This window comes from Sus scrofa, chromosome 18 (genome assembly GCF_054392235.1).
Source record: "Sus scrofa isolate SSC_HxYL_T2T_F1_AM1 chromosome 18, Sscrofa_HxYL_maternal_Yorkshire_Landrace_v2.0, whole genome shotgun sequence".
NCBI lineage: Eukaryota > Metazoa > Chordata > Mammalia > Artiodactyla > Suidae > Sus > Sus scrofa.
Window position 1 is genome coordinate 27241697 of NC_139400.1, and position 13607 is coordinate 27255303.

Here is a 13607-nt window from a genome sequence, read left to right on the forward strand (position 1 = left end):
TATCCCTCCCCCGTGCTACCTCTGTCCTTTGTACAAACATTTGTTCATCCCTATGTACCAGATTCTGTGCTATACTCCTTATGTGCATTATATTATTTAATTCTGATAATAATGATACAAAAGAACTATTATTATGCTAATTTTACCAATGAAAAAACTGAGGCTTTGAATGATGAAGGAGCTTGCCCAAAGCTGCAGAGCTAGTAAGTTGTGGAGTCAGGATTTGAACTCAGATATGTCTGCTCATGTTTATCCAGTCATCAAAAGGTTTGTGGAATTAAAATGATATTTGAAAAATCACAGATCTTTTAAAAGTATTATGCTTGCAGAGCTCGTTTATTTTTTAAAGGAAGAGTACACAGCTGTTCTAGTCTAATAGATGGAAACAGAGTGTTCTAATTTCAACTAACAGTATGGAGGGCCAAAGAAATACCCTTGATGTCAGACTAAATATGCAAACAATCCTGCCATTATTCTGTATAATCTGTTCTTATTATATAAACGTTACAAATATTTTTGTTAAGGGACTGAGGTACTATAAACCATTATTAAGTATATTTTTTTGGTCAAAACTCCTTCTGAATAAGTGGGTGAAGAGAGAACTAAATTGAAAGCCACCATAGAAGTTTCAAAAATTTGCCAGAGATGGGGATAGCAAGATATCATGAGGGGTGTATGAAGCCTAAATGAGTTCATATGGGTAAAGAGAAGAGTTCCTGGCACACAGGAAGCACCGTATCATGGCCATCGCTGTGACTGTTGTGGCTGTTAAGAACTTCATTAGCTCCCAATTCAGTGGTAAAGATAAACACATAAGCTGATAACAAGCAATGTGACGAATGAATAATAACAGCTATGAACAGAGGGAGTTCTCAGAGGGGGAGGGGGTGAGGATCCACCAGGGAACAGGAAGAGGGGCAGGGAATACGATGGCACCCAGAGGGCATGTAACTGAGAAAGGCGCAGGTTGCTAGAACCAGAACACCACCACCTAACTTCTGCAGAAACATTTTATTTGTTGGCACATCCTTTACTATCGAAGCTCTGTGAGAACATCTAATGTTTAAAGTTTCCTTACTATTCCAAGCATTCTTTTCTTTTTGCCATTTCTTGGGCCGCTCCCGCAGCATATGGAGGTTCCCAGGCTAGGGGTCTAATCCGAGCTGTAGCCGCCGGCCTACACCGCAGTCATAGCAATGTGGGATCTGTGCCATGTCTGTGACCTACACCACAGCTCACGGCAATGCCGGATCCCCACCCACTGAGCAAGGCCAGGGATCAAACCCGCAACCTCATGATTCCTAGTCAGATTCGTTAACCACTGTGCCATGGCGGGAACTCCTCCAAGTATTCTTTCGCCTCTGACCCAGCAATGGGGCCCTCGTCACTGGGCAAAAGAGAAACACTTTCCTCCCGATGACACGAGAGTCTGGAGGAGGTGGGAAGAAGTGACTGAAGCATGTGATGGGTGATCTAGTACCCAAGAGAAGTCTCAGCTCCACCCAGAAGTCCACTGGGATAATCAAGACTCCAGGAGGGGCAGAGGCCATGGTCCAATTTGGCGGGCACTGCTCAAGAAGGCCCACCTTTTTCCTCCAAACCCATGCCAGGTGTCTAGCACACTAACCCAGTGTTTCCCAAGCCAAGCAACATGGAAGGCTGCTTAAAAGTCTACATTCTTTACCACAGGCCATTAACTTTATATGTAGGCAAAGCATATTTATGTTCCTCCCGTTCTTCAAAAAAACAGAGCAAAGAAACTTTCTGTGAGTTGTTCACGCTGGACCAGTGGAATGAGGGCAGCTCTTCTGATGGGAATAATTAATGAGACACATACAGGAAAAAAAAAAAAAAAGGTTAAACACTAAACAGAGGAATACTGTTGATAGAATTAAATAGATACAGCTTTTTTGGAGGGCATTTTGGCGATAGCTATAATTCCACTTTGCCAAATTTATCCTATGTGTGTACTCTCTGACATGTGTCCAAGGATGAACAATGCTGCACTATTTGGGGAAAAAATTTTTTTCACTGAAAACAAGCTAAATGTCCATCTCTACGGCGCTGATTATGAGACTAATATGTAAAGCTTTTCAATGTACATGAAAAAGCAAGGTTCTAAACCGTATGTATATTATAATCCTATTTGTATAAAAACATGTGTACCGTGTATCTAAGTATATTTATGTTTACAATATCAATGTTTTATACATGTATTAGAAGTCCCTGGAAAGATGTGGCAAAGGGGCAATTTAGGGACAAATCTGGTCTACAGGGGGATTTGTTTATTGAGTTTTTTGTTTTAAATTTAAATTTGAATGCCTTTAGAAATGGTTCCCTTAGAGTCCTCTTTACTCTCTGTTGTCTTACATCTTTCAAGTCTCCCAGTCCTTACTTGCCCAGGGGCCGAAAAGCAAGTGAGGATAGATGAGGGCACTTGTAGGGGTAGCTGGAGGCGTGCTCTTAGTATTTACTTTCCACTTCTGTTCTATAAGCAAACATGACATTTACGACTTAAGGGAGGGTAAAGTGGGGACTGACGTCTTTCCATGTCGGAAAGAAGGACTAGAGGGAAATAAAGATCCTGAAAGATGAGACACCGATTTGGAAGCTATTGCTACAGTCGAGATAAGGAGCAAGCAGAGTCTGAACTAGCCAGTAACAGCAAGGATGAATTGTGAAACCCAGATTTGAGAGTTCTTTTAAAACCCTTATCAGCCACTGCAGTTAAAGGAATGTACAGGCTCCTCTTTCTTCTTCCTTCTTTCCCGTCATGAAAAATTGCACCCTGGGGTTTATCACATGGGCCGCTGGGCAGGGCTCTGTTGTGCTCTGTGGGAATCCAGCTCTGCTCATAGCACTCCTGGAGAGTCTCATTCTCTTGTGCCTGTGAGTTAATTTCTTTCTCTGCACTGTGTTGGCACCAGCTGTACAGCAGTCAGGAGTCTTCTGCCCCAAAGGTACAGCAGAAATCAAACCTGCATGTGCCTGGACAGAGTCTAGCAGATAGTACTGTCCTGATCTCATCTACCTTGTAAGATCCGTGGCTTCCACCATTCACTTCGAGATAATATTAGCAATCCTATGGTCTGTAAATAAGGGTGAAGCTTTACCTGAAAATAAGAACAAGGAAAACTTCCAAATGAAACATTCCCATGTTTTTGGTAGCAGCAAAAAGACAGCAGCCTGGTGTGAGACTCCTGGATGCCATACTATGCTCTTTCATCTGCTGGAAATTCTTCAGTTGAATGAAATTATTTATTTAAAAAGGTTTCCTTGAATTTAGGCTGGTATTTCAGGGACTTTCTCTTCGGTACTCTGAACAGTGGGGAATGCAGCATGGTGCTAAATTGGGGAGACTGGGCCATGAAAAAGTCAAATCCATGAATTACTCCTTTATTTTTTTTGGCTGGTTCATTGAGAGAGAGGAATCAGATCCACTCCACCTCCATTCCCACTATCTCTGTCCCACAACATTATACCTGCCATAGCCATTCAGGTCCTTCAGTGTAAATCCATTGTGTTTGCACAAGCATCCCAAATGACCATCAACTGATGGATGGATAAACACAATGCAGTATACATACACAATTGAATACTATTTGGCAATAAAAAGGATCAAAGTACTGATATGTGACACACCATGAATAAACTTGATAATATTATACAAAGTAAAAGAAGCCAGACACAAAAGACTGCATATAATATGATTCTATTTTTACAAAATGTCCAGAATTGGTAACTCTATAGATCACAAAAGTAGATTAGTGGTTGCCTAGGGCTGGGGTAGGAGAAGGGAAGGGGCATGATTGCTAATAGGTACAGGGGTTTTGGGAGGGAAGTGGTGGGTCTAAAATTAATAGCAGTAGTAGTCACACAATTCTGTGAGTATATTGAAAACCACTGTATATTTTACATAGTTGAATTATGTGTATGTAAAGTATATCTCAATAAAGTTGTTATTAAAAAATAAAAGGAAGAAAAGATGTATACCAAAAAAACACATTAGTTTAAAAAGCTGGGAGTTCCCTTCATGGCTCAGTGGTTAACAAACCCACCTAGGATTCACGAGGATACAGCTTCGATCCCTGGCTTCACTCAGTGGGTTAAGGATCTGGTGTTGTCATGAGCTGTGAAGTAGGTCGCAGATGCTGCTCAGATCCTGCACTGCTGTGGCTGTGGCACAGGCTGGCAGCTGTAGCTCTGATTCGACTCCTAGCCTAGGAACTTCTATATGCTGTGAGTGTAGCCCTAAAAAAAAAAAAAAAAAAAAAAAAAAAAAGCAAAAAATAAAAAATAAAAAATAAAAAAAAATAAAAAAAGCTGAAGTTGGCCTATAATATTTTTAAAAAGATTTTGGACAAGGAATATTACCAGGAGTAAAGAAAAGAAGTATTTCACAATGAAAAAGGAATTAATTCATCAAAACCAAAAAACCCCTAAATGTGTATGCATATGGTAATAGAGCTTCAAAATAACTTAAGTGAAAATTGATGGAATTAGAGGAGAAATAGACAAATCTACAATTAAGGCTAAGAACTGTTATACTCCTTTTTCAATAATTTATAGAGGAAATAGACAATAAATCAGAATACAGAATACTTCAACAACACTGTTGATCACCTAGAACTGTCATTTAGAGAAAACTCCACACAAAAAAAGTAGAACACAGTCTTTGCAACCAAACATGGAATATCCACTAAGACAGATCATATTCTGGACCATAAAACAAGCCTCAATAAATTTAAAAGGATTGAGTTTATATGACCCATGTTCTCTAACCACAATGGAATCACATTATAAATCAATAATAGAAAATTATACAGAAATCCTCGAGTATTTGGAAATTAAATAATAGACTTCTAAGCAATCCATGGGTCAAAAACAAATCACAAGAAAAATTATTGAAAATTTGAACTGAATAGAAATAAAAATACAATATATCAAAATCTATGGGATAGAGCTAAAGCCATGCTGAAAAGGAAATTTATAGCAATGAATACAATCATCCCTCAGTATCTGTGGGAGAACTGGTTCCAGGACTATACCCACACCAAAATCCAAGGATTTCCCTTCTATAAAATAACTGTAGTACAGTCTGCCCTCCTTATCCCTCAGTTCCTCGTCCTCACATTCCACCAACTGCCCATCCCATGACTGAACCCGCAGATAAGGACGGCCAATTGCATTTAACAAGAACTGTCTGAGATCAAAAATCTAATCTTCTACCTCAAGAAACTGTAAAAAGAAGAGCAAAGTAAACCCAAATAAATAGAAGGAAGGAAAAAATGAAGAGCAGAATCAATGAAACAGAAAACAAAAACAATAGAGAAAAATCAATGAAGATAAAAGCTAATTCTTTATGGAGAATGAAAATGCTAGCCAGATTAATAAGGGAAAAGAAAAAGAAGATAAAACTTACCAACTTCAGAAATAAACATGAAGAGAATACAGATCCCCAGACATTAAAAGGATGAAAAGGGAGTATAATGGACAACTTTATGTCAATAAATTCAACAACTTCAATGAAAGACAAATTCCAAATTCCAAACTACCACAGATCATTCAAGAAGAATACCCCTATATCCACCAAATAAATTGAATTCATGTTAAAAACTTCTCCACAGAGAAAACTCCAAGCACAGATGACTTCACCATTGAACGATCCCAAACATTCCAGAATAAATTATCTCAATTTTATACGATCTTCTAGAAATAGAAGCGGAGGGGATACGCCCCACCTCATTTTTGAGGCCAGCATTATTCTGTTCTCAAAACCAGACAAAGGCATTACAAGGAAAGAAGAGCATACACTAACATCCTCATGAACATAAATGCAGAAATCCTTTTAAAAAGTTTGGCAAATTAAATCTAACAATATATAAAATAAATGACATACCATGACTGAATGGGGTTTATCCCAGGAATGTCAAATTGTTTTCAAATTCAAAGATCAATCAGTGTAATTCACCACATTAACAGACTAAAAAAGAAAAAATATCTCAATAGATGTAGAAACCATTTGACAAAATTCACATCCCATTTTGAATAAAAACTCTTAGCAAACTAGGAATAGAAGGAAACTTCCTCAACCCAATGAAGGGCATCTATGAGAAACCTACAGCTAACATTATCCTTAATGCCTTCCTTCTTAGTATAAGGAACAATGTAAGGATTTCTACTCACCATGTCTCTGTTCAGCATTGTCCTGGAGGCCCTAGCCAGTGGAATGCTGCAAGAAAAAGAAATAAAAGTCATACATATTGAAAAAAAGTAAGTAAAACAACCTCTATTTATATACGACATGGTTGTGTATGTTGAAAATCCTAAAGAAGCTATAAAAATACTACTCGAACCAATATGTAAGTTTAGTAAGTTTATAGAATGCAAGGTTAATATGCAAAATCAATTGTATGTCTATTTACTAGTAATGAAAAATAAGAACTGAACTTTCAAATAATACTATTTATTGTAACATCCAAAAATATGATCTACTTGGGGATAAATTAAATAAAGCATTACAAGTTCTGTACACTGAAAACATTATTGAGAAAAATTAAGGAGCATCTAAATAAGTGAAGAATTAGATCATGTTCATGGATTAGAAGATTCAGTATTGTTAAAATAGCAATTCTCCTCCAATTGATCTATAAATTTGACACAAATCACAATAAAAAGCCCAAGTAGGCTTTTTTTTTTTTTTTTTGTAGGAAATAACAAGCTGATTCTAAAGTTTGTGTGGAAATGCAAAAAGCCTAGAATAGCCAAAACAGTTTTTTAAATCAAGAACAAACTTAGTGGAGTTGTACTATCTTATTTCAAGATAAAGCTATAAAAATTGGGTATAAAAATTGACATGTAGAGCAATGTAACGTAATAGAGAGACCTACATGTGTATGGTCAGAAATAAACCTACATATGTATAATGGTCATTTGATTTTGAACAAAGTTGCCAAGGCAATTTGGTAGCAAAAGGATAATGTTTTTAGAAAATAATACTGGAACAAGCAGATATCCATATGCAAAACATACATGTACACACACAAATTGAGGTGGGAGGAAACCTGGACTTACAGCCTACTCCATTTACAAAATTTATTCAAAGTGAATTATAGCTACATTAAAAATGTATTCAGGAATTCCTCTTGTGGCTCAGTGGGTTAAGAACCCAACATAAATCTTCAACAAAGAAGGCAAGAATATAAAATGGGAAAAAGATAGTCTTTTCAGCAAGTATTGCTGGGAAAAATGGACAGCTGCATGTAAATCATGGAAGCTTGAACACACCCTCACACCATGCACAAAAATAAATTCGAAATGGCTTAAAGACTTAAATGTAAGACAAGACACCATCAAATTTCTAGAAGAGAACACAGGCAAAACATTCTCTGATATCAACCTTACAAATGTTTTCTTAGGTCAGTCTCCCAAAGCAACAGAAATAGCAAAAATAAACCAATGAGACCTAACCAAACTGACAAGCTTTTGTACAGCAAAGAAAACCATAAAAAAAAAAAATTACAGAATGGGAGAAAATAGTTTCAAATGATACAACTGACAAGGGATTTATCTCTAAAATATACAAACGACTTATACAACTCAACAGTGAAAAAGGCAACAGCCCAATGGAAAAATGGGAAAAGACCTGAAGAGACATTTCTCCAAAGAAGATATACAGATGGCCAACAAGCACATGAAAAAAATGCTCAACATCCCTGATTATTAGAGATATACAAATCAAAACTACTATGAGGTCACCTCACACCAGTCAGAATGACCATCATTAATAAATCCACAAATAACAAATGCTGGAGACGGTGTGGAGAAAAGGGAACCCTCCAGCATTGTTGGTGGGAATGTAAATTGATACATGGAAAACATGGAGGTACCTTAGAAAAGTTCACATAGAACTACCATATGACCTGGCAATCCCACTCCTGGGCATATACCCGGACAAAACTTTCCTTGAAAAAGACACACACACCCATATGTTCAGTGCAGCACTATTCACAATAGCTAAGACATGGAAACAGCCCAAATGTCCATCAACAGATGATTGGATTAAGAAGATGTGGTATATGTACACAATGGAATACTACTCATCCATCAAAAAGAACAAAATAATGACATTTGCAGCAACATGGATGGAACTAGAGACTCTCATTAAGTGAAGTAAGTCAGAAAGAGAAAGACAAATACCATATGATATCACTTATATCTGGAATCTAATATATGGCACAAATGAACCTTTCCACAGAAAAGAGAACCATGGACATGGAGAACAGACTTGTGGTTGCCTGGGCGGGGGGGAGGGAGTGGGATGGATTGGGAATTTGGAGTTAATAGATGCAAACTATTGCCTTTGGAATGGATAAGCAATGAGATCCTGCTGTATAGCACTGGAACTATACCTAGCCACTTAAGATGGAGCATGATAATGTGAGAAAAAAGAATGTATACATGTATGTGTAACTGGGTCACCTTGCTGTGCAGTAGAAAATTGACAAAACCCTGTAAACCAGCTATAATGAAAAAAACAAATCATTATAAAATAAAAAATAAATAAATAATAAAAGGAAAAGAAAAACCCACAGATAACATCATTCTCAATAGTGAAAAAAACCAAAAATATTCCCACTAAGACCAGGAAAAAGACAAGGATGTCCACTTTCACCACTATTATTCAACATAGTTTTGGAAATTCCAGCCACAGAAATCAGAGAATAAAAAGAAATAAAAGGAATCCAAATTTGAAAAGAAGTAAAACTATCACTATTTGCAGATGACATGACACTAAGAAAACCCTAAAGACAGCACCATAAAACTGTTAGAACTCATCAATGAATTTGGCAAAGATGCAGGGTACAAAATTCATACACAAAAATCAACTGCACTTCTATATACTAATAATGAAAGATCAGAAAGAGACAGCAGAGAAATTATTTCATTTGCAATCACATCAAAAAGAATAAAATACCTAGGAATAACCTACCTAAAGAGACAAAAGACATACTCTGAAACTATAAAATGTTGATGAAAGAAATCAAAGATGACACAAACAGATGGAAAGATATACCATGTTCTTGGAATTAGAAGAATCAATATTGTCAAATGACTATACTACCCAAGGCAATCTACAGATGCAGTGCAATCTCTATCAAATTACCAAAGACATTCTTTACAGAACTAGAACAGAATATTTTAAAATTTGTATGGAAACACAAGAGATCCTGAATAGCCCAAATAATATTGAAAAGGAAAAAGGAAAATGGAGGAGTCTAGCTTCCTGACTTCAAAATCTACTACAAAGCTACAGTCATCAAAACAATATGGTACTCATACAAAAATAGAAATATAGACCAATGGAACAGGATAGAAAGCCCAGAAATAAATCCAAGCACCTATGGTCAACTGATCTATGACAAAGGAGGACAGAATGTACAGTGGAAGAAAGATAGCCTCTTCAATAAATAGTGCTGGGAAAATTGAAAAGCTACATGTAAGAGAATGAAAGTAGAACACTATCTAACACCATAAATGGAAATAAACTCAAAATGGATTAAAGACCTAAATATAAGGCCAGACACTATAAAACCCCTAGAGGAAAACATAGGCAGAACACTCTTTGACATAAATCAAAGCAACATCTTGATCAACCTCCTAGAATAATGACAACAAAGACAAAATAAACCAATGGGACTTAATTAAACTCAAAAGCTTTTGCACAGCAAAGCAAACCATTTAAAAAAACCAGGAGTTCCCGTCGTGGCGCAGTGGTTAACGAATCCGACTAGGAACCATGAGGTTGCGGGTTCGGTCCCTGCCCTTGCTCAGTGGGTTAAACGATCCGGCGTTGCTGTGAGCTGTGGTGTAGGTTGCAGACGCGGCTTGGATCCTGCGTTGCTGTGGCTCTGGCATAGGCCAGTGGCTATAGCTCTGATTCGACCCCTAGCCTGGGAACCTCCATATGCCGCGGGAGCGGCCCAAGAAATGGCAAAAAAGACAAAAAAGACAAAAAAAAAAAAAAAAAAACCAAAAGACAACCCACAGAATGGGAGATCTTTGCCAACACTGCAACAGACAAGGGCCTAATCTCCAAAATATACAAACAACTCATGTAACTCAACAACAAAAAAAACCAAACAACCCAACTGAAAAATGGGCAGGAGACCTAAATAGACATTTCTCCAAAGAAGACATATGGATGGCCAACAGAAATATTAAAAAATGTCCAATATCATTAATTATTAGAGGAATGAAAATCAAAACTACAATGAGATACCACCTCACACCAGTCAGAATGGCCATCATTAACAAGTCAACAATAAATGCTAGAGAGCATGTGAAGAAAAAGCCACCCTCCTTCATTCTTGGTGAGAATGTAAATTGGTACAACTACTATGGAAAACAGTATAGAGGTCCCTCAGGAAATAAATATAGACCAACCATACGATCCAGCAATTCCACTGCTGGGCATATATCTGGAGCAAACTTTCATTAAAAAGATATATGAACCCCTATGTTCATAGCAGCACTATTCACAATAGCCAAGACATGGAAACAACCTAAATGTTTTTGACAGATGAATGGATTAAGAACATATGTACAATGGAATATTATTTGGCCATAAAAAGACTAATACCACTTGAAGCAACCTAGATGGATCTAGAGACTCTCATACTAAGTGAAGTAAGCCAGAAAGAAAAAGACAAATACCATATGATATCACTTATTTGTGGAATTTAAAATATGAAACAGATGATCCCATCTAAAAATAACAAACAAACAAACAAAAAACAGAAACAGATCATGGCCAAGAAGAGCAGACTGGTATTCCCAAGGGGGAAAATGGAGGGAGTGGGGTGGATGGGCATTTGGGGGTTTTTTGGATACAAACTGTTATATTTGGAATGGATGGGCAATGGGTCCTACTGTATAGCACAGGGAAATGTGTGTGATTGGATCACTTTGTTGTACAACAGAACTTGACAAAACTTGGTAAATCAGCTATTCTTTAATAATAATAATAAAAATAATAAATAAAAATAGTAGCATATACATAGAAAATATATCTGGAAATATTCTAATAGTTTTTTTATTTTTCTGGAGAGATTTTTAAACTTTCGATACCTATTTTTATAACACTTGAATTTTTGTAACAAATATATACTGCCTTTTCATGAAGTAAAGCATTAATAAAATTTGAAAAAAAGTTTGAAAAAAAGAAAAAAGAACCCGACTTTGTGTCTATGAGGATGTAGGTTCAATCCCTGGCCTCACTTGGTGGGTTAAGGATCTGTCATTACTGCAAGCTGTGGCATAAGTCACAGATGTGGCTTGGATCCCACTTTGCCATGTCTGTGGTGTAGGCCTGCAGCTGCAGCCCTGATTCAACCTCTAGCCTGGAAACCTCCATATGCTGCAGGTGCAGCCTTAAAAAGAAAAAGAAAAGAAGAGGTGGAAAAAAAGAAAAAAAGAAAAGAGTTCCCATTGTGGCTCAGTGGAAACAAATCGGACTAGCATCCATGGGGATACAGGTTCAAGCCCTGGCCTTGCTCAGTGGGTTAAAGAACTGGCATTGCCATGAGCTGTGGTGTGTAGGTCATAGACATAGTGTAGGCCCACAGCTCAAGCTCTGACTCAACCCCTAATCTGGGAACCTCCATATGCCACGGGTGCAGCCCTAAAAAGACAAAAAGAAAGACAACAAGAAAAAAGGAAGGAAGGAAGGAGACAAGGAAGGAAGGAAAGATGAAAAAATGTATTCAAAATGGATTGCCTATCTAAACATAAGAAATATAATGGTAATTGTTCTGGAAGAAAACGTGAGAGAAAAGTCTTAGGGGGCTTTCATTGGGCAAAGATTTCTTAACTAGGACATCAAAATATAAAACATAACAGGAATTGCAATGTATACATGTAAGGATAACCTGACCCCCTTGCTGTACAGTGGGAAAATTAAAAAAAAAAAACAACAAAAAACATAACAGGAAAAATGATAAATTTGGCTTCAAAATTAAAACTTTCTGTTCTCAAAAGACATTGTGATGAAAATGAAAAGGAGGGAGTTCCCATTGTGGCTCAGTGGTTAATGAACCCAACTAGCAGCCATGAGGATGTGGCTTTGATCCTTGGCTTTGCTCAGTGGGTTAAGGATCTGGCCTTGCCGTGAGCTGTGGTGTAGGTTGCAGCTGCAGCTCTGATATCGTGTTGCCATGACTCTGTCATAGGCCTGAGTCTACAGCTCTGATTGGACCCCTAGCCTGGGAACCTCCATGTGCTATGAGTGTGGCCCTAGAAAGACAAAAAAACAAAACAAAACAACAAAAAGGAAAGTGACACGCTGAGAGAATTCACAATACATATAACTTGTAAAACACTTGTATCCTACATATGTAAGAATCCTGCAACTCAGTTAGACAAACAACTCCATTTTTAAGTGAGCAAAAGATTCGAACAGACACTTCACCAAAAAAGACATATGAATGACTTATTAACACATGAAGAGATGCTTAACATCTTTCATCATTAGGGAAATGCAAACTAAAATCGCAGTGAAATACTATTTCAGATCCAGTCAAGTGACTAAAATTAAAAAGACTTACAATCCAATGTCAACAAGGATGTGGAACAACTGAAACTGTCATTCATTGCTGGTGAGAATGCAAAATTATACCACCCCTTTGGAAAACAGGCTGTTTTCTTATAAACGTAACAATATACTTACTATATGGACTTCATTACTCTGATACTGGGTGTTAGCCAAGACAGATGAAAATGTATGTTCACACAAAGACTTGTTGAATGTTCAGAGCAATTTAATTTTTAATGGTCAAATCTCGAAAGAACCCAAATGTCCTTCAACTTACAGATGGATAAATTATACAATACCCACTCAATTGAATAATACTCGGTAATAAAAGGGAACAAATTATTGATACGTGCAACGATGTGGATGTTTCTTAAAAGCATTCTAAGTGAAGGAAGCCAGACACAAAAGACTACAGACTTTATGATTCCGTTTATGTAAAATTCCCAAAGGAGCAAAACCATAGTATTTATAGATAGAAGGCACAAGAGGCCAGAGGCTGGATGGGGAGAGGGAATTATGTGCATCGGTGGCCCAGAGAAATTTTGAAGATGATGGAGATGGTGAAATGGCCATACAGAATACACAGTTGACTCTTGAACAACACAGAGGGTAGAGGCACCAACCCTCCACCCAGTCAAAAATCTGAGCTTAGCTTCACAGTAGGCCCTCCATATCCTCAGATTCTATCAACCACAGATCATGTAGTACCATAGTATAAGTTTAGTTAAAAAAATCCTTATAGAAGTAGACCAGTACTGTTCAAACCCATGTCGTTCGAGGGTCAATTGTGCACTTACACTTATTCAGTGTTATTGTATGTAAATTACACTTCACTCCATAAAGCTGAATTTTAAGATGATCTAAAAATATTTAGTACACATTTTGTAAAAGTCTGGAAGAATGTACATTAAATTTTTAACAATGGAGATGAGATTATGAAAGACTTCCACTTGCTATTTCACATTGTTTTCTGTCTCTGTAACATTTTATCTTTTTCCAAACGGACTTCTATATT

At 37.2% G+C, this 13607-nt stretch overlaps 1 protein-coding gene across 3 annotated transcripts in view; it reads right to left on the reverse strand.

Moving 5' to 3' along the window:
* Positions 1–5899: 5899 nt before the first annotated feature.
* LOC102162156 (uncharacterized) overlaps positions 5900–13607 on the reverse strand; it is a 63159-nt gene continuing 55451 nt past the window's right edge. For 2 of the 3 annotated variants that reach the window (XR_014833886.1, XM_085005453.1), the window contains exons 4-5: positions 6187–6232; positions 5900–5983 (exon numbers count right to left, since the gene is read on the reverse strand). Coding sequence is in view for 1 of the 3 variants with exons in the window: in XM_085005453.1 (XP_084861579.1) it covers positions 5954–5983; positions 6187–6232 (76 nt within the window). In the remaining 2 variants the exon portion in view is untranslated. Of the gene's footprint in view, positions 5984–6185; positions 6233–13607 lie in introns of those variants that run through there. The other variant, XR_014833888.1, reaches the window with a different exon arrangement.